General features: G+C 38.6%; 1 protein-coding gene across 2 annotated transcripts in view; it reads left to right on the top strand.

Moving 5' to 3' along the window:
- The first annotated feature begins 261 nt into the window (after positions 1-261).
- Positions 262-22164, top strand: part of WFS1 (wolframin ER transmembrane glycoprotein) — a 32599-nt gene continuing 10696 nt past the window's right edge. The window contains exons 1-3 of one of the 2 annotated variants that reach the window (XM_062636315.1): positions 262-369; positions 2077-2274; positions 19508-19590. In XM_062636315.1, the coding sequence (XP_062492299.1) occupies positions 2082-2274; positions 19508-19590 (276 nt within the window). In that variant the 5' untranslated portion in view covers positions 262-369; positions 2077-2081. Of the gene's footprint in view, positions 393-2076; positions 2275-19507; positions 19591-22164 lie in introns of both variants that reach the window. The other variant, XM_062636316.1, reaches the window with a different exon arrangement.

Raw genomic sequence — 22164 nt, 5'->3', positions numbered from 1 at the left:
GCCATGTTGGAGCTGCCCAAGCCCGCCCCAGCCGCCTCCGACACTTCCCTCCGGTGTCCCCACGGCAGGGAGCCGATCCCACGCACCGCTGCAACACCACGAGACTACACACAACCCACTATCCCCGCCGCCGCGCCCTTCCCCTACTGCCACCGGCCCTCCCGCCGGCCCCGCCCGCCAGCGCCGGAAGCCTCCGTCGGGCGCGGCGGGCGGTGAGTGGCAGTGACGCTGCCCCCTCACACAGCGCGGCGGGGAGGGGAGGGGGCCGGGGGCGGGCCGGTGCCGCCCCGTACAACTGCGGTCCCGGCCGGCGGCCCCGTTTGACATTCCCGGAGCCGTGCAGAGAGTTGTGCCAGGGAGTCCGCGCTGGTGACTTCGCCCTGCTGGGCTCGGTGAGCGTCTGGGGCGGGGACCCTGGGCAGGACGGCCCGAGCTGCTGGCTTCCCTCCTGCCCCCCGCCGTGCTTCGAGTGCGCGCCGGCGCTTCCTGGCCTTCTAGGGCGGCAGGCGCCGCCCGGGCACCCTCCGGCCTCGCGGGGGCCGAGGTCGAGCAAACTCCGTCTCTCTCATCCCACCCCGCCCCGTCCCGTCCCTCCGGCCGGCAGCGGGGTGGGCTGGCCGGCCATGCGGGCGAGCCGGGGCCACTGGGCCGCGGGTGGCCCCAGGCTTCCCTCGCTGGCTTCGGATCCGAGACTTAGAAGAGATCCTAAAAGCAACTCTGAGGGGTAGCTTCCGTTTACGCCTGTAGTAGGGAAAGTTGGTGGTGTTCTTTATAGGACAGGTGCAAAACGACTGTCGGGACAGGAGTGCTTTTGCTAGCTACCTGACGCCGAGCTGTACTGCTTTCCGCACGTGTACTGGAGTCGCTTTTGTGGCCGGGTTCCCCTTAATGGCAGCGGTTCGCCCCAGCAGAGCCGGTGTCTGGGTGCCGGCGCATCCCGGGCGGTGGAGCGGGGCGGTCCGGCCGCTCCTGCTCGTCCGTGTCAAAGCGTCAGGTTTAGAAGCAGGGGCACAGTAACTTTCGCGATTGTCTAATGGTTAAAAATACTCACTCTGGTTTACTGGGAAAGTATTTTAATCTTTGTTTTCCAAGGGCTCTTTGAAGGTTGGACTGAACTGTGTTTATTTATAACTTGATGTAGAAACATAATACAGAAGTACATTTAGTTGTATCAGTAAAATACTTTCTGGTTTAGAGAAGCTTAATTTTGGCATGTGAGTTGTCTAAATTGCAAGGGATATATTTTACAGTGGTAATACTCGTGGTACTTTCAGTATCACGTTGTGATTTTAGTGTCCTTTTAAGTGGAAGAAGTTGTTACCTGAGTTAAGTAGCGTGTCCTTGATTTTAGCTATACTACTTCCATTTTTACAATGAGATCTTTAAGTCAGTATTCTGAACAGAGAAATTGTAAGGCCTTTCCTTCCCTTCCTTAGTGGGTTTTGTGTATAAATACTATTTTTAATAAAATTGAATATTGTAATAAATAAAGTCAGCTTATTTTGGATCCTGTGTATTTCAACTGGGAATGTCTAGAAAGAGCATCTTTGGTGATGTCCCTTTCCTCATTTCCTGTGGCAGTTCCACATCTCCTTTGTCACCTTATCTTTTTGTCTTTCTCTGTTGCCTGATTAGGCTGTTAACCAGGCCCTTGATACAAAGTGAATTTTTCAATCATTACAGACATATCAGTGTCATTTTGAAAAAAGTTAGGGCTAGCCTTTATTTCTTGCAAGTGTAAGTAGAACATTAGATTCAAAGGAGTTACCTAAATGCAATATTTATAGGATTGATTCATTATAGCATTTATCTGCACTTGAAAACCAATTCTTACTTAGTTAGGAAAAAAGGCAGTTGCTTCTCTGGCACAATGTTGTATATGGTCAATCTTAACAATAGTTGCTCATGATTGGAATTATTGAAGAATGTATAAATAAATCTTGAAGTTGCTGTCAACCATCTTACCCTTTTCTAGGCTTTTTGAATATATACAAGTATGTTCAGATTTTAAATTTTTACACTGGTTTTACATTTTAACCTTATCTGATAATTAATCATTAGTCCCTTCTTTTGCAGCTAAAATGAGTTCAGATCCTGATGCCCCTTCAAGTCCCTCTCACCCCCAGCTGCATCGCGGAAGGTCCCAGCTAAATGCTGCTTCTGTGGACCGTAGTGAGAACAATCAGAAACCTGGACCATCTTCAGGAAATACTGCAACTTTTTCTTCTTCAGTTCCTGGTTATTCCCATAGCAGGGAGAAAGCTGAAAGAAATGGTAAGTATGAAAGCAAATTTAATGCAAATTTGGTTTATGTTAAACATTATTATGTTGGTTATATGTACTCTAAACTCTATTTAAAGAGACACGGTAAAGTAGGAAAATAAACATCTCTGATTTCTTTTAACCTGTTGTGGAAAATACTTTTCTTCTGCATTTTACATTGTGCATGTTTTTGAGTTTTCCCATCCAACAAGAGAGAACTTGGAAAACAGAAGAAAGAATAAATAAAATGTAATTTAGCATAATACTAAGGTTTCAGTTTCATTCCTTTAGTTTGCTAGATTTCATGCTAACTATAGCTTTAATATGAATTCTAGTGTGGATAAATAGATGCTACTGTAATGTAGACTGAAGGAATAATAAGATGATATATGAAACCAGAGTGACAGAAATAAGGTTAAGATTATCAGGGAGATAAGAAGTTGGATTAGAATCATGATACACTTTGAAAGGCAGAATGATACTTCCCCTATTTTCCACCCCCTCCCTTCCCCCCTCAACCCTCTCAGTGAAACTATTGAGTTTCAAAGATTGTGAAAACTGTTCAGATAAGAGAAATGTCTCATGCAAAAGGTAGAAAGAAAAATATCTGACTTTTGTATTAAGATGCTGAGCTCCAGTTTTTAAGTTCAGTTTGTAATCTAACACTCTGGTAAGAAGGTCTCGTGTTCAAGGTCTATCAAAATTACTGCTCTTTAACTTTCTTCAAAATCGGACTTTTGATTCTGAAGCTGTGTGTGTGCATGCCCTTACATTCACAGATATGGGTCACTCTATGAAAGGTAACAAGGCTATCCAAGAGTTCAGAATTATCAAATGTGGGAATATCTGCATGGCATGTGTCAGATGCAGCTGAGCTCTGCACATAGTTCAGGCCAGTATTTTAGCGGTGTTGGCACATCTATGGTTTGCCTCTAACTCAGAATTTATCAGTTGAAATTTTCTGGGTTCTTTATTACTAAAAGGCACATTCCAGATAGACAGTTTTTTTGGATACCTGAATTTCTGACATGCCTCAGTATATCATTACCAACTTTGTCATCTCGCCCACCTGTAAAAGAATTCAGAGATGATGGAGAACTGGCACTTCTAACATTAATTGCATGGTTATTAGTTTAGTATCAGTGCTAATAGGTATATTTTCTTCCTTTCTTCATTCTCTGGTTTCTTATTACACTTCATCAGGGAAAGAATAGCAACAGTATTAGGAAATTAAATGTTATGGAGTTATCTTGGACTTTGTTGTAATATGATTTGAAAGAGGAAAACACAGGTTTCTGTTGTTGGTGCCCATATTCGTGCAAGATTCTGAAAATAAATACAAGCTATTAATGTGCTGGTGGTTTACCTGAGACTGTGTCAGGTATTCTTCTTTAGGTACTTTGCAGATTTTCTTAATTCTGTATTATTATTGGACTTCTAAAATTGTATTGAGTTTTGTCTTAGTTCTCTGTACAAGCCTCTGTATTTCCTAATGACCCCTACACAAACAGACACTTTTGTTTGTGCCCTTAGAAGAGGACTTCCAAGCATTAATGTATTTCTTCGTTTCAGTTGTGACTCATTCCTGATCACTTTAAGTCTGTTCCTATGAAAATATTCTCAGTGTCTGGTGCCAATGTCATTGCATTTTCCATCCTCATCTTCATATAAACAAGCATTTTAATGCTGCAGAATGAGCATTGCATCATGATGGGGAGTGTAACAACCAAGAATTTAGTGGATTTAGATAGCAAATGTGTTCATCTTCAATCAAATGTTTCTTCATCTAGTGTTTTCTTCTATGGTTATTTTATATTTGTGTGATTTGTCATAATACATACAGTTTCTAGACCTGAAGACTTGTTTAAAAGAAAGGAAGCAGATAATTTTTCTTCCACCCATGGCAACACTGGTCATCATAACTTAAAACCCATGATTTTAATAGGAACCTCAAAAAGTACAAATAGAGCAAAGTACAAATTCAGTCATATATGTGACTGTGTTAACCAGTATGAAAAAAATTGATGTCTCAAACAGAAAATTGGCACTTTAGCAATTCTCAAAGTATCTGAACTGAGAAAGAAGGTATTCTTTGGAATCACTAGAGGCTTTATGAATAAATTTCAAGTCGCTGATGGATACAGGAAGAGTGAAGGATCTGGTCTCCAAGCCATGGCACAGTGTGGTCTGGTTGCATGAAAGGACATATGCACTAGACCATGTGCCAGTGGTTGTATGCACTAGATCAGACCACTGATGTTCTGGGAGTGGCTGTTTCAACTTTTTTCTTGGCAGATTAAGAAGTTAGTTACTTTGAATAGTCACTGTATGTCTCTCTTGATGACTGTAACTCTAAACGATGTAAAAGAATACAGAAGAGACCAGCGTATTGCTGTACAGAAAGCTATCTCAGTAAATTACATATGTAGAACACTCCTCTTTATTAGTGATTTGAGTACAAAGTTCCACAAACTTAAATTTGTAATAGAAGTAATTTAATTTTTAATAAATCAGCTATGTTTCCTCTTGGAGAAAGGGAGACGTATGACATGCATCAAACCTTGAAAGGGGTTTTGCCTCCATACTGTCTAATGCATACCTATGTGCCCTTCCTGTAAACTGGTATTCCAGACTTCATTAAACAAAGCATTGCCAGCAGGTGGAGGGAGGTAATCCTTCTCTTTTGCTCAGCACTTGTGAGGCCACACACTGAGTGCTGTGTCCAGTTCTGGGCTCCCAGTACAAGAGATGTGGATAGACTGGAGAGAGTCTAACAAAAGGCCACTAAGATGATGAAGGGGCTGGAGCACCTTTCCTGTGAGGACGTGCTGAGAGAGCTGGATCTTGTCAGCTGGGAGAAGAGAGGGCTCAGAGGGATCTCATCAATGTCTATAAATACCTGAAGGGAGGGTGCAAACAAGATAAAGCCTGGCTCATTCCAGTGGTGCCCAGTGACGGGACCAGAGGCAGTGTGCACAATCTGAAACAAAGAGGTTCCCTGCAAACATCAAGAAGTGCTTTATTTTTTAATTGCTGTGAGTGTGACTGAGCACTGGCACAGGTGCCCAAGGAGGTTGTGGAATCTCTGTCCCTGGAGATACTTAAAAGTCACCTGGACATGTCTCTGGGCAGCCAGCTGTAGACCAGAGCAGTTGACCTCCAGAGGTCCCTTCCAGCCTCACTCTTGAAATATTCATGCTAATGTATTTCTGATATTTTTCTTCCATTCTCTACTTATATGGGCTGTGTTTAGGCTATAGCATCGATGTGAACATTAAGTAACTTATTTCTTGGAAACACCCATCTCCTGCTCCTGAAGCATTACCTATATCTTGCAGCATAATCCAGCAAATTAATGAACGTCCTGGCCCTGACTCAGTAAAGCACTTAAGCACACACATATCATCAGGTGCACAGGTACTTAATTTGGATCAAACTTCTTACTATAGATTTTTTTCTTAGCAGTTTTTCAGTCTAGCCTCTGTATTAGGTAATGGTTTTGTTATTTCTTGTATAACTCATTTCAGAATGGGAGGTAGCAGTGTGTTGAGAATTTATTGTGCAAATCAAGTCTGGATTGAATGAAGAAAACAATATTCAATTGTTGATCTTGAGATGATTTGCAGATACTGACTTTCTTCCTTTTTTTTCTTTTCTTAAAAGAAGGAGGGTATTCTTATTTCTACTCAAAGCTGTAGAAAACTTGTGCCTGTTGAAGTTGCTGGGTTTTGTGGATGTGTTAGGAATGGAATGAATATAAACTCTTATGTTTAAAAATAAATTAACAAATAAAAAAATATTGTTATACATCCAAGGATGTTCCTGGACAGGAAGTTTATTAGGGAGCAAAGCATATACGCTACTAATTAGGGCTTCTGAAGCTTTAAAACCATTGAGTCATCAGTATTCATGTAAGCAAATTACAGGAGAGTTGCCAGTTGCTTAAACAAAAAGGCTCTGCCATTATTTTAGTAGTCAGTGCCAAGAGGAGCATGGTGTATCGTAAGGAAGACCACTGGCTGCTGGAGACTAAGGCTCCAGTCTCCTCAGACACCTTTATGCCTCCCAGGTGGACAGGCCCCTCAGTTTCTGTCCAGCTGCTGTGTACCTCTTTTTGGCATAGGTATTTCATCTAGTCTGCATTCTCCTTCCTTTAGAGGCAGCTCTAAACCAATGCAAAAAGAAACAGCTTAGGTAAGAGCTCTGGAGGCCCCAGCACTGGATTCTCCAGATAGGCTTAAAACGTTTATTCTTGCTAGTGGAGCCATTTTTTTTTCTTTTCTACATGTACACCAAACAGAGCTAGGGAAAAAACACCTTTGGCATGTTCACTTAGTTACCATGTGAGTATCTGAAGGCTGCTGCTATTAATGTAATCTTTTTTTTGGAAGAGGTGCATGAATCCACACTCCAGGTAAGTGGTCTGTATTGATGAGCTGGAAGGTAGCTTTCTGTGGCCCAGTGGGTATTTCACTTTTGATTTAGTTTGCTAGAACTGAGAACTTGCGGGGAAGGTATATGTACTGACAGCTTTCCAGACAGAAATCAACTTCTTAGGTTTTGTTTGTAGGTATGTGGAGTTCTGATTGTACTTAGTAAGGTTACAGGATTTATTTTGTGTGTGTTTTGGAAGCTAGTTATTTTATAAATTAAATGACAGAATTTATAAATAGTACAAAACAATTACTCCAAACAGTTTACAACCCACTGTAACAATGTACAGCAGTGCATCATGCACGCATTGCTCAAGATAGCTAATGAATAGGGAGCCTCTCTAATTTACGAATATTTCCTTAGTGGTAGCCTCTTCCACTTAAGGTTACAAAGAACCTTTGCTTCAAAGCTCTGCTTTAGCCCTTCTGTGTCTTCATTTTCTGTCAGTTTGCTTGCATAGACTAACTCTTGAGGCAGAAAGAAATGTTTGTGCAAAGCTTGAAGGAATTTCAGAAAAATCTTTGATTGTTTGAAGGGGAAGATTATGCTTTGAAGTATTAATTACTTAACAATTTACCTGTCAGTTTATTAATGTCCCTTCAAACTTTACCTGTAATTACTCAGGCTTCTGGAAGGCTCATTTGCCAAGCACTGCTGTGGGGGAAAAAGGATTCTATCCAAACATAAGTTAATCACTGTGTTTTGCAGATAAAATTTTGGGACCTTGTCATAGTTGGTGCAGAACGATGGAAGTTGGCTTTTTCAGTTTACTGCTATTATTGTCAGTAACATGCTCATGTTTTTTTACTGTACTTGGGAATAAGAGCAGACTCCCATTGATTTGAGGAAAGAGTCTTCATCTTTTTCAGCATTTAAAATATATAAATGTTTTCTTCGGCTGATAATAAAGATACCGTTACTTACAATTTTTGTGTTCACACAGTGAACAAAGTTAAAAAAAGTGCCCTAGCTCAATCATTCTCTTATTTTTCAGGTGGATTGACTTTATAATCCGTTAGTTTATGATGGAAAAATGTTTATTCTAGCATAGTTCCCGGGTGTTATAAGGATAGAAATGAGCAGCCAAAGGGTAGAAGGGGGAAAGCTATATTCACATTAGTAAATGAAGTAATGAGACAGGAGTGAGCCTAAATTGTTTAGTGCTAAGAACTCAAGCTTCCTATTGCATATTTGAAATTGAAGCTAGTGGTTGGAATACAATCTTTCAATTTAGTTTCTCCAAAAGGAATCCAGTGTGTGTGTTCCACTGTGCAAACAAAATGGGAACAGTTGGAAAATTAAAAGCACATTCATCATCTGAGCCAGTTCTCTAATATAATGCATCTGCACTCAGAAGTTAGGAGATACTTTGCAGTGGCTTTAGAGGAAAACATTTGGAAGTACCTAAACCTGCCTGTATGTTCATCTTCAAATAAAACTTCAACAAATCCCTGTTAGGCTACAGTACACAAGGAGATGTTTGTAACTGTCGTGCTGCTCAAGGGCTCCTTGCAGCAGCAGAAGGTCCATTTCATTGTGAAAGTTAGAAGGTGAGACTGGAAACAGTAAACTAGGAAATAAAACCAGTCCTTTGCAAAATTAGTCAGCTATTAGAAGTGCTTACTAAGCAAGGCAATAAGGCACTGTGGACTTGCAAAGCAATTGGGATGGGTCTTTCTTATAGGCCAGTCTATTTTGAGGGTAAGCTAATGAACTGTCTGTAGTACCTACCTGTGTGGTAAGGGGCTTAAACTGCAGAATTGCTGAAATGCCATTGAGCATTGTGCAGTTACGATAACTTCAGGTCTTAATCTTCAAAAATAATGTGGGCTTGGTGAGGTTTATCTCATTTTTCTTTCTTTTTTTTTATCTTTTTTTGGTGGGGAGGTTTAATACTGATTATTACCACCTAAGCAATGACAAAAGCCTGTTTATTTTTAACTCTCTAGTTTTGGAACATGCTAGATTTATCCCAGCACATCCATAAAGGATTTAATGAGAGATGCCTGCATAGAAAAAGCAGCAGTACAATTCTCATGAGTTGTGTGTAAAGTTATTTTAGTGACTTTAAACGATGATTGTACAATATTCACTGTGCTAGAAAGGAACCCCTTTTAAGAACAGTTTTCACTCCACTTTTAAAATTTATAGTCCCTATAATATTATCACTCTTGGTCTCCCACCTACATGCATTTTTCTTTTTTTCATTGCTCTACTGACAATTTGCCTTAATTTTGTGGTGGTGAAGTTGTTCCTGTTTCAGTTTAATGCTGTTTAATGACTTGCAACTTGTGTGACTGAGACTGTTATCCTATCTACAAATGCATTGCTATTCCCAGAGAAGTCAGAGTTGACTTCTAGACTTCAACATCTTTGTAAATAAAAGTTACTCCTTTCTCTCCCATCCCTGTTGCCACCTTTAAAAATAGAATGCCTATCCGTGTATGCTAATATAAACATTTTTAGTTGTTCTTGGGGAAAGTAGGACTATCTTAACATCTAACCATGGAAGTTGAAGTGCCTAGAAGAAAAATATGCAGCGTACTCTTAATTGTACCAAGCCCTTATTTTGCAGTTACAGTAAGAATCCAGGAGGCTTACAAGTGGATGAAAGGATTCAACACCTATGGATGAGCACATAAGCATCTAAAGTTAATAAAACCATGTATCAAAGCAAAGATGTTTGTTGTACAAAATATTTATCCTTCTCCAGTTGGTTTCTCAGTGTCATTATAGTCTATAAGTACAAGTCATGTTTATGACGTGATGCTTAATGCACACTTTTAAGCGGAATGTCGTTTTTTCCAGAAACTTTACTGCTGCATAGGTACTGCACACAATACCACCAGACTTCTGGAGCTTATGGAAAGTGAGTAGGAGGATTTCTCTAAGAGATTCATACTGGCTCTGCTGAACACTGAAAGCTCAACAGTACACTCCAGTGATACACAAAAGCTATTAGAACCTACATTTCTGTTACAAAATGTTCAAACAACTTTTTAAGCACATTGGTAATAGTCTCCCTGTGGATAGGCAGTTCAGATCTCTCTTAAAGAAAGAAATCGAGCACCTTTCATTTCAGAGATAATGCCTACATGGCATCTTCTGGCAAATGAAAGGATTTTTATTTTGTCATTAAGATGTGTATGCTTTTGGTCCCAAGTGTGTCTGGTATTTTGGAAAGCTTGTTTCATTGCAAAAACTAAATCTGTAATAAAAAACTGTACCCTCTTCCCTGAAAACCTTGAAATAGTTGGCTTTTGATTAACTTGCCAGACCTGTGCTCTCAGGCTTTTTGCAGGAAGATTTCCTTCCATATCAGAATTGCTACCATACACTTCCAAAAGAGACTGTAGGTACTATACATAACATGTCTCAGAAAGAAATAACTTCTAAGGAGATTTTGCACAAACTGTATTCTGCTGTAACTTTTAGTTGATGGACATGGACAGACATGCCCTTAAGCTTTCATTTTCCTGTTTTGACTGTTTATTGCTTGAATGAATATGCCTGCATTATTTGCGTGTGTATGCATTCTTGTTGCTTGCTTCCTATCTAATGTTATAAAATCTTCATATTTCAACATTGTAAAATATTCTTCATACTAACAAATGAGTTATTGCTGAGAATCTGCAAGAAAATTATTTTCTGTAGCTAGCGTATTTAATTTGAACTTCTTAAAGCAAATTCATTCAGTCTTCTAACGTAAATTAACTGCTTCATGTTCATGACAGGCTGTTATTTCTGATGTTTCAGTCATGCTTTGTTTCTTCTTTTCTCCTGTTGTTTTTTTAGTAACCCAGTAAGACCAGATGATGACAATACAGTCCCTTTATAGCTTTGAATTGTGTACTAAGACCTTTACCGACTTCGTAAGAAGCTGTAACAATTTCTCCTTCTGACTGTCCCCTAGCAAAGGTAAATATTAGAGGAACAGAGAGCAAAACTGGTAAAAGCTGAGGAGCAGGAGACACAATTCTCTTACAAGAATGGTTTGAAAATCGTATTCTGTTGGCCAGAGCCGAAACCAGTACCTCAAAGCAGTCTGCATGTACAGAGTTTTTGCAAGGTGGGTTGTCTTTAGCAACTGGGTGGCTGGCTTTTAAGAAGCCAAACGCTGCTTTTTCTGTTTTAGTTAGTTTTAGCTTTATCCTACAGAAGGAATTGAAATCCAGGGGACAGAACACAGCCATTAAATGGCTTCCAGCAAGCTGAATATTTTTGTGGGTGTTTGTGGGAATCAGGTGATGATACACATCCTTTCTGTGCACCACCCTAACTTCCTTTGGGACAGAATTTATAGCATGTTTTTGAGGTGTTATTGGCTGTTTAATTTTCAAGCTAATCCAGTGCTGGGTTAGATACCTACAGCTTAATATAAACTCCAGGTTCTCTGATGAAACTTGTGGCACAGAGTGTATTTATAACTCTGAACTTAAAGATAATAGAATAGTTAGATTTTCCCTGCAAGTACTACTTAGGCATTTATTATTATCTTAAATATGGGATAAGCTTTACCTGTTGCACTTCAGAGACATGATTTGGTGGAAATCTCTAGACATAAAAAATAAAATGGGAATCCAGCTCCATGTTCATCATAAAGTCATGGAAGAGGCTTTTTCAAATACAGCAACTAGTTTAGTGTCATATTTGTCTCCTCCTAAACATTTATTTGTTCATCTTATCTTGTTGGGGAAGGGGGGGTGGAGTTGAGCAATGAATGTAAGTTACTCACACTAGTAACCTCTCAAAAGCAAGTAATTTTCTTTGTAATTCAGACAGTACTCCCTTTCAGATTCAATTACAATAAAGCCTCCTTGCTATAGCAGTAATGTGATGTATGCCTGAAGCTTCAATTAAGTACAGTGATGTGCAGTGTGACAAAGATCAGTTCAGACAGAGAATTTGTTCATGTGTGGGAGAAGATCTAATGTCAAAGACTACTTTCTTTCCTCCCTGCTCCCACCACAGTGATTTAGTTGGTGCAAAGACCTGTGCATGAAAGCTTGTCCCATACTACTCTTCATCAAATATGTCAATTACTCTTGTCAGTTAATCATGTGGAGCTAAGGAAAATGCTTGGCATTATGTGACTTTTTAAGTACAAGACCCACTTAAATTAAGCAGTGCATTTATTGGATAAAGCTGGTGAAAATATGAAGTGCAGTTTTTCTTGTGGATGCCATCCAGCTTTTTCTTCTGTCCTACTTGAACTAACAATTACCAGTAGTGGGTGTATTTTTTCATTAAGAAAGTATCACAACTCCAAGGTTTTATTCTGAGTGGTAATAGTTCGGAGTTTATCACTGTGTGTACAATGATAAGGTGTGATCTTGGTGGCATTTACTAAATTTCAGCTGGCATTTATTATTTAGTCATGAAATCCTTTTGCAGTTTTATTTGGGTTTTTTTCAGTAAGCACTTCTGAGGTGGTTTGGGTTTTTTTGGCCAGAATAACACAGAACTGTAACAGACTGTCCCCTCCCGTTAGTCCTTTTTATTTTTTTTTCTTTCACACATAAATGCATTGAACAATATAGGCCTTATTGTGTATCACTTGGTGTCTAAACTGGTACTTTCCTCTGGGATAACAGGAGCCATGTATTTCTATTCTTTGTTTTTTTTTAATTTCTTAATCTCTTATTTATCCATGTAACAGCCTACTTTCTAATTTGTTTAGAGGATTTTTGTAGCCTTACTCACTAACTTTGGAGACAGAAATATGAGCCAGATCTGCCTGTCCTCAAACCTTTTGACTCTTTTTTTTCAGGGATGTTTTATGTCAAGGCTTTTCACACAAGGTCTGATTTTACCCATCTTGTCTTTTATGTGCCCTCCAATAGGCTGAAGGTTTTTGGTTTTTTGTCTTTCACATATTTGCCTTGCATGGATATCAGTGTAACAGTCTCCATTATTGTGGTTCTCTCTGGTATCATACTTCCTGCTTTCTATTTCTCAGGTTTAAGTGAGAGGCTACATGTTGCTGTATCTAATTCAATAGTTCATTTGGATAAACAATTAAGAGAAACTATAGTTTTAGACATAATTAGAAGAAACCATGGCTTCTTTAAGTCTGAGATTCCAGCACAGGAGCTTCTCAATGCTATTCCCTTGGAGGGGAAAAAAAAAATGTCTTTTAGTAGATCATTATTGCAGCTTTGTCTTTTGGGTTTGTTTTTTTTTTTTTCAAATATTCAGTTGTCCCTGAATTGCCTGTAGGGCCTATGGTCTGCCTGCTAAGCTTGCTTCTCCTTGTGTGCTTGAAAAAGGCATAAAAAGGTGGTAACAAGGTTCTATATTGAGTTGTTCTCCAGAGTTCTTGATCTATCACGGTATATGTTTAAAATTCATTGTTGTTTTCTATTTGTTTTGCTGTGACTGTAGCTTTACAATGACACTTTTCTTATTTCTAAGAACTTTTTTTCTCTTCTTTTTTTTTTTTTTTTCCTCAAACTGGCTTTGCTTTTAAATACAAGTCTAGCAGGTTTTTTTTGCATCTGACACTCCTGTCTAGGAACTAAATCTAACTTGCTTTTACAAGCGTGGCTCACTAGCCTCTTAAACTAGGTTCTGTGTGTTCCTCAGAAGCAATGCTGTGATATCATTTGTGAATGTGATACAGTGATGAGGTGGTTGAGGTTATTATTGCTGCTTTCTGGCCTTTCAGCTGCTCTGATTTTTCAGTTTGTCTTAGTCATGTTTATTCCAACAAAAGATCAAAGAAACCACATTTGAAATCCTGTATTTAAAGAAATTAACTATTTATTGTTGCCTGGCTCACTTTGCTGGGTCATCTTGGTAGCAATTTTCATCTGTGGCAACTGTCAGATCTTCTCATGCAATGGTAAAAATGCTTATTTACTTTTCTCGGTGTGTATTTGGTGAGCTTGGAACTATGTTATCACTGGCTAGGACTGAATGTATCATATGTGATGTGCATACTCTTAACACTCCTGACTGTTTTCAGTCACTTCAGGATCACTTACTATGCTAATAAAATGGGGCGGCCAATCCAGAAATCTTGTTTCCTATCTTGTCATCTCAGATCCATTATTCTCCCCGCACATGGGTTTTACATGGTTTTTTTCCTCCTCCTCCTGCATGTCCCTGTCACTTTTTTTTCTGAGCCCAAATGAATGCTTGTAGTCATGATCATATAAAGTGTGTATGCCATAGAGGTTTTCCTTCGTATACTTAGTGTGGGTGTTGCATAATGCACTAATCTTTTCTTCAGTAGAGTTTGCATGTAGCTGTAATATTCACTTACAAAACCTGTAATTTCTTTTAAAGTTATGTTTTTCAAATGAATACTTTATCTTCATTGTTGCTTCCTGTCTGAGAAACTCAGTTTTCCTTTTATCCTGTTCTCATTAGGTTTCCACTGTGCAAAGCACTTGCAAGCATCTTGGCTTATGCTTGTCTAAAAATGATCTGTTGTGCATGATAATATAACTGTCTTGGGGCTCGCCCCTAAAGCTGCATAAACAAATAATATATTAACTCAAAAGGCGTGAGAGACCATGTTCTTTAAAAATACCATTTTTTCCTTTGGTATTCCTGGTTCATGGTCTTTCTCCTCTTTTATCTGGAATTCAGGTGCTGTAGCTGTGACCTAAGAAGAAAGAGCTGTGTGTACCTGGCCAGGGGGTGATAATAGCAGGCAAGGTGCTAAAACTCCCATGTTCTGGGTAAATCCCCTCTGCTGAGGGCTTTAATATATTTGTGTTGGTAGGAAAGTAAATCAACAATCAGCTTTATTTTTCAGCATGCACTCTATTGACTCTTTCTGCATGAGATAACCTTAATGGTTTGTCCTTCTTTTGAAGGAAGGCAGTGATTATTAGCAGTTAGAAAAGCACTTAGAAAATTGAGGTTGTTTTATGTGATGGATATGTGTGTATGGTCTACTCTCTGTGTATATATACAGATAAAAATCTTTCCTTGCATTTAAGTCTTACTGTGTATGTGTCTTTAAGTATTTTAGTATTGGTGAATGGAAGTGTCATACACAGTGTCATTTAAAATGCTTTTTTTTTTTGTTGAAACAATGCTTGTCTGAAGTGCGTGTAAAATGGTAAATACGTCATCAGACACTTTGGAACAAGTGAACCTAACTGCAATGATGCATGGTGTATTTCAGTTTTTTATGTTAAGGGTGTTGGGAATCTATTGCATCTACCATTGATTTGTGGTACAATAGTGGGAAGGAAATCTTATGACAACCACAGAAAACCACTGTGGTTGTCTATAGATCTTTTGCATTGAAAAGATTTCTTACCTAGATTTTGTAAATCCATTCTTCAGAACCTTGTATGAATGTTGAAGAGTTCTCTCAATTTTATCCCTTGAAGTCCAAAAATTAGGTTTATATGTGTTATTTAATCAATGGCGTTATCTTCCTTTTATGACTTAAGTTTTAAGCAGTGATACCTTTCAGTCTCACTTCAACTAATCCCCTGCTATGGATTAACTGCGTTTTTGTCAATTTAATTACTAAATGTCAGAGGTAAGGGATAATGATTGAATCCTAACATAGTACTGCATAATCTTCTTTAAAAAACTGAAATGTTTCCATTTGCAGCATTTCCTATTTCTTGTCAAAACCTAACAGAAATGGTGAAAATGCCTGCTTGTGCTGAAATGAAGGCTAAATTTCCATTTACGCCTATAGCAGTAAAGCTGGAATCTTACTTTATGTAGTCTATATACCAAGTAATGTGTAAAGTTTCAGAAAGTAAATAGTAATCATAAGTATTCATCAGCCTGTTTACATCTATCTATATAAACAGCTGTGCTTAGACTTCTGTATTCTGAGTGTTTTTACTGGAGCTGAAAAATATACTTTTTACTAGTAAACAGAAATGGCTCTGGTAATGTTTTGATGTCACCTTTGAAGTCTATCAGTTAATAATGTGCTATTTTAACTTACTATTCTAAATGCTGCATATGAGTGTGAAACAAACAGGTCAGTTTCATTGTACAAAGTCTTTTTAAATAAGTGCTTTAATAAAATAGGTTTTAAGTGACAGCTTTTACCTATTAAATGAAAAAGCCTGAATATCATAAGTGGGTATTTCTGTAGCCCTTCAGAGGTTTAAATGCTTTCTGCGATATAAGGATATAAATGCAGACGACTCAAGAATACATCTGCTTCATCCTTTGTACATCACAAATAATTGCTTTTTTTTTCTGCTATCTTTTGAGTGGAACTGAGGAAATGAAAGGATACCATAGCATTTCATATCTTAAGCGCAAGACTTAATCACGCAGAATAATAAAACCAAAACATTAAATTTTATTAATAATATCATTGTTCCAATATCCACTGAATAACTGGTGTTGAGTGACCTGTCTCTGAAGGTAAAATTAACCTAATTGGGAACTGAGTCACAGAGCAGCCTGGTGATGAACTACGGTTTATAAAGGGTTGTGGTGGCAGAGGAAGGAACTACAGCCAAATGTTATGTACTAACCACCCTTCCATGTCCTTGTCCTCTCTTAATTTGTTTCTTATATGAATGTTATGTACCACTTAAAACTTGTGTGCTCTCAGTTGCCTGCTTTCATTTGAATGACTGCAGTGCTTGTGAGCCTTGAATAACTGATAGACTTCATTGGCTTATGTAAATGCACCTGACACACAACAGTTAGTGAAGTCTATTTTAATTGTCATAAAATATATATGAACTATTGTAAGATGAATGTTCCTCTCTTCTGGAAATTTTCATATTCAAGACAAAGTAAAATTTGACATTAAAAGCCATGAGCTTTTAGCAAAGCTGGAAAATAAAAGCTTCTGCTGACAGCCTTTGCACTGCAGTACTCGTATGTGGGAGGAATACACATCAAGACGTTTTATGACTAAAAACACTCTTAAGAACAAGGGTGATAAGTTTTGAGATCACCGCTTTTTATAGTATTTGTGTGGTAGGTGTGTTTACTCTTGTATAGTATTTTTTCTAGCGTAGAGTTGAATTAAAAGAAAGTGTGTGTGTCCATCCTTGTTCTGTAACACACTTTGTGTTTTAGACCTTAACCTTCTGAGGCTGACATCAGTACTTTATGAGATGGTGATTTGATACATCAGCCATGAAGCTTGAGTCGTTCATGCTTTATCCTTTTGCTCATCCTTCAACAAAATATTATAATCATGGGAACACTGTGATACTAAGCTATTCTAAATTTGATCTCCAAAACACTCCACAACCTGCTCTTCCACCCTTGCCCTTCAACCATGGAACAAACCCACACGCATAATTTTAATTAACTGTCTGTTATTTATACTCATAGGTCACATGTGAGAGTACATAAAAGTGATAACTGAGTGGGAGGGATAGGGCAGTAGGTTGAAAATAACAGCAGGAAGCATTTCTTTCTCCTGGCAATCAGTGCTGTTAGAAAGAACGTTTCAACAAGTTTGCTGCAGTACCAGCACATTTTATTTTCCCAGTGAAGGTGGTAGTTGGACCATAAGGCTGCACATTTTTAATTTTGCCTTTTTTTTTTTCTTTTTTTTACCATCTTTCTGAAGACCATTATTTACATGTTAATCTGCAATGTAATTCCAATAAAGTGACTATATCCTGGTGTTGAAGAAACAAAATGGGAATGCTTTACAGTTTTCTATTGTAGTAAGTGTTCTTACCTAAAAGGCATTAATTTGAGTAGTAAGAGATGGAATGGGTCAGAACCATGCCATGCTCCTATGCGTGGCAAGTGGAGCAGGAGAGAAGGAAGCTCCTTTGCCTGTATAAGCTGCCAGCTGCTTTTCTTATTGATGCTTATATTAGTTGAGCAAACTGTTTTCTATAGTTTGCTTTTTGTGCATGTGTAAATTCTGTTCTAATTGGCAAACACTAGCTTCTGAATGCTGTCTCCTACATTGATTTATCAGAGGATCACCAAAATATTTGTGGTGTTCTCTTCTTAATGTGTAGAAAACCCCAAACAGAAACAAAAAATCCATTGCCGAGGCAGTCACTGCTGAAATGTTGATGCAAAGTAAGTTAATGGATGTGAAAGCACAGGGAGAAACAGTAAAGTATTGCCTTGCCCAACTTTTTTCATTTGGGTGGGGTAGATGGATGAATATTATGTTTCTTTCAAACAATATGCTCTTTCTTGTAACTTATTGTTTATTGTTATCAGAGAGCCCCTGACTGATGTCTGCTGGTTTGAGTGGTGCCATCTGGAAAACAGGCTTCTGACTTATTTAGAGTTCAGTCCTGTAGGTTGTAAATCAGGGCAAGGAGATTAAATGATTAATTTTGGTGGGATGCTATTTGCTGTTTTACAGTAATATTTTTACAGCTTTCTGAAAAGACCAAGTGCTAAACGAAAATTATTTTTCATTGTGTGCCTTGTTTAGCCAGACAACATGTTATAATCTGGCATTAGTATTTTTCCAAGTGGAGCTTGGCAGACAAAACTGTGGGATGGTGAAGGAGAAAACTTACTTCATGGTTTGCTCTTGTTAAAATACATCCATTTTAATTAAAGCATTGGCTCACGGCCTGTTTTTATTTGGAAATAGTCCCAGTAGCAGGGATGCTAAAGAATGTAAGTGGCCTAGTTCTTCAGGAGATGATTTGGAATGGGGTTCATTCTTTGCTGCCCCTCACCTTTTGAGAAATGGCAGATACTGAATGGCACCTCAGCTAGCAGGGATGCTTACCTGCTTTCTGGGTTACTGCTGTCAAATTAGGTAGGGAATGAAATCTGTAACTTGGAGTGGATGCCTGAAGTAACTGACTGCTGTGTTTCCTCCTACATTTGGAAATTCTGTTTCCTAACCACGCTTTCTCATGCTGTGTGTCCCCTCAGTAGGTAGCTATTGTGCCTCAGTGGTGTGTTTGGTGACCTTGTGGGGTTGTGTGGTATGTCCAGGTCAAGCTTTGGCACTTGCTGCTGATTTTGTATCTTCTTTCTAACTACAGTTTTAGGTTGGCTGGTAAAGCTGTTATCCTGAATCAGTGGTTTGTTGTCCTTTCTTACACTTAATTAACTTAAAGTGTAGAAATTTTATTGATTTTTCTCTTCAAAATTCTTCCAAACTCATTTATGAGAAGTATCTTATGAAAAAGTAGCAGTTTTGGCCTTTGTCATCTTTTCCTTTAAACTTGCTCTTCATTCATCAAGTGGCACGTGGCGTGATGATCTTTAATGGGTGCAAGATAAAGCTCTCAATTTTTTTTCTTTGATTGGTGGAGCTATATGCTGCTTTTGAAGAAAAAACTGTTTAAGTCTGTATGTGTACAGTAGATAGGAAAGGAGTTAAAAACCAGCTGCGATTGTGGAGCTGGACACAAAATAGGTTTATAAGGTGTAATTGCTGTTAGTTTCTGTATGCTGCTGGGGCTGAGGAGTTGAGCTTTCAAATATACTGGACATGGTTTAAAGGCTAGTTAATTTTTCAAAACTGCTATTAAATAAAGAGGCTGCCAGGTGAAAGATTGAAGTGTTATCAAGAATAAGAGTAGCAGTAGTACAAAAGCTGTTCTGTACCGCATGTTCCACATGTGCGCATGTTTATTGTAATGCATGTTCTATTGAGAAATGAATTCTGTGGAAGTAAATGAGAAACTGTAAACTTTGTGTCATTCTGTGGCTGCTATCGAATAACGTAATGTAAATATGCTGAAGTACAACAACTGAGATAAATATTGTAATGAGTTAATTTCCACTGTTCTTGCAAAACACTCTTGTTGGATTTTTGAGGTACATTCCTTTAGTTCTTAAGCCGCATATAGCAATGATTCAGAAAGTACTTTCAAATATTGCTAGTAAACAATTTTATCAAATTAATTTATAGAGGGCATGAAGGAAGAACCTGAAGTGCTCTTTGAGGAGCTGCTTGAGAGGGCCAAAGCTGGAGAACCCAAAGCACAAACAGAGGTAATTCTGTATGCTCTTTGTCCTGTCTTGTTTACTTTTAATTCCAAAAGTAGAACTACCTGCTGAAGAAGTATTATCTCTTGTTTTGTTGAACTGTATCTATTTTGTTCTTAAACTATTCAAAGAAAGGTGATGCCAGATGGTTTCTCAGCCTGGAGAAATGCTGCTTGTTTGGGAGTGTTAATGGCTTCAGGTCCAGCTCGAGTAAGCTTTTAGGCCGCATGTGGAAACACAGAGAGTGGGCTGAGAGTATGGAGAAGGGACAGAGCTGCACATGCCAAAGAGTTACTTGTGGAGGTGTGCAGATAGGGACTGTTAGATGCTGTTGGTTCAGCCCTGAACCACTATATACAGAGATCCCAGAACTCTTAGGCTGGGTGCTATGGAGGGAAATGCCATTGAGGTGCTTTAGCACGAGCTGAGGTTGGTTGATGTTTTGCTCTTACAGCATTTCTCTGTTGATTTAACACATTTTAAAGAAGAAACCCCATCTCATTTCCTGAAAGTAGCTATGTTTAGTTGTGTAATGGCAGATATAATTTATTTAGTAATGGTAGCCCTGTCCCTGTATGTCTTAGCACTTTAGGTGTCCCTTAGAGTTTAGACAAAATGCGCTGGTTTTCAACTGCATTCCATTGTCTGCTCTATTGGTCTAGTATAAACAGCTTAACATTGTTTAAAACGGTTTTAATTCATGTTTTACTTGGTTAGGGTTTTCCTTGAGCATTCTTTTCCAGCCTCAGCTTTGCTTTGGTTATAGTCTCCTGCATGCTCATTGATAGTTTGGGTTTTTTCCCCCAGGATCACCACTAGTTTTGCAAATAAAAATAGAAGGTGGGGATTGCCAAGAAATTCTTTTAAAGCTCGTAAAAAAGCTCCAACACAGCAGTGCCAGACTCACTTCCCACTCCCCTCTCAAGTTGCTTGAGGGGCAGACTGTCCTTGGAGTTGTAACCTGAGAGTAACCAATTCCTCACCTTTGAAACCGCCGGTGGCTTTTCGGAGAATGAGGCTTTAGCCTTTAGGGGATCATTGCTGTAAAATCCACATTTTGGCTCTACTCATCCACACAAAGGAAAGATTACAGAACAAATTTTCTTAACTGGAAGTTAAATCCTGAAAGAATTTTTATGGGGCTCTCTAAGTCAGTTATGTATGCATATGTTTGTATATAAATAATGGGATTTTTTTTTCCTTCTCAATTCATTCCACCTTCACTTCCTTCCTTTAGATCTTTTGCTGCTTACACTTTCTATTCCCACACAATAATAGGATTCTTGTCATAAAGAGATCCAGCATGCAATTCTGCTTCAGTGTGTGCTCAGGATGAATTGACTGCCTGAAAAGGAATCCCAAATACAGTTGTTTCTTTTCTATGCAATCAAATGTCATTTCCTTTGTGGAGAGGGTATTAACTTTTAGTTTTAAAAACCCTAAAAAAATATAGTTCTTCTCTTTTGCTGTATACATACTTCTAGAATCAGTTAGAAGTATTTATTTTTATACCTTACCTTTGTAGGAGTACAAATGAGAAGCTGAGATGGTACTGTTGTGCTGTTTGATAATAATTACAGAGTCAAATATGAGAAATCACTCCATTCCCTGGCTTATAGTTATTACTATGAGTTTATTCAGAAATTACCATGCAGTGACTATGGAGGTACATACACTCTGAGTGGCTGTCAATCTGTATTACCTAGCTTTATGTTAGTCTATTGAGAAATAACTGTATAGCAGTTACGTACATGAGACACCCACAGATGGAATTCTGTAATGGAGAAAAGGCAGCTCTGTGTCTTTAACTGGAGGATCTCTATAAGGGAACTGCTGGAGATAATCACCTCAGGCCCACAGGTGAGACCAGTCTTTGAAGAAGTACAGTATGAAGATCTGTGTTAGGCCGTTATCAGCTGTGACTACATTTCAGTTTTAGCTCAAATGAGACTGTCCCATACTGCTTAAATGATAAATCTGAGGTTAAGACCTTTTACCATCAGTTCTTCCTCCTTTGACTGCTGCAGGGCAGAACTTTGCAGCCTTCTTCAGATCATTCTCTGTAGGAGCTTTGATGTGAGGGTGAAAGGTTTTGCTCTTATGGAGACAGCTGGTAGACCTTCCAGTAGTATTTCATGGAAAGCCTTTATGTTTGGTGTTGGGCTTGGGGATGGTTTGTTTTTTCTTTCTCTACCAAAACTTTTAACATACATACACAAAAACTTATAACTTTATAATCAAAACAAAGGGAAAATATTTTCTGTGTGCTCACATTTTAGGGGTGGGCTTTGTAGGTATTTTTTTGAGAGAGTAATTTTGATGAGTAAATCTTAATGCTGAGCTTAAGAAGCAACCTCCCAAAACCCTCAGAATGTCCAAAAAAATACTAAAACCAAACATAAACCTTCAACTGTCATAAAACAGATGTTATGTTATCCTTTTGCTTGTGCAGTAGCCTTGTGCAATGCAAGTAGTTCCAAAATCTGCTAGCTGATGAGTTTCTGTGTCCAAGAGATCCTTAAGAACTTAAAAGCTGCATCATTAAGTCCTGCTACTCTTAAAGCTTTGCTCAGTCTTGAT

This window comes from Pezoporus occidentalis, unplaced genomic scaffold (assembly GCF_034315485.1).
Source record: "Pezoporus occidentalis ecotype Australia unplaced genomic scaffold, CSIRO_AGI_Poc_V1 ctg48, whole genome shotgun sequence".
Lineage (NCBI taxonomy): Eukaryota > Metazoa > Chordata > Aves > Psittaciformes > Psittacidae > Pezoporus > Pezoporus occidentalis.
Note: the sequence above shows the minus strand (reverse complement) of the source record. Positions and strands in the feature narration are given on the sequence as shown.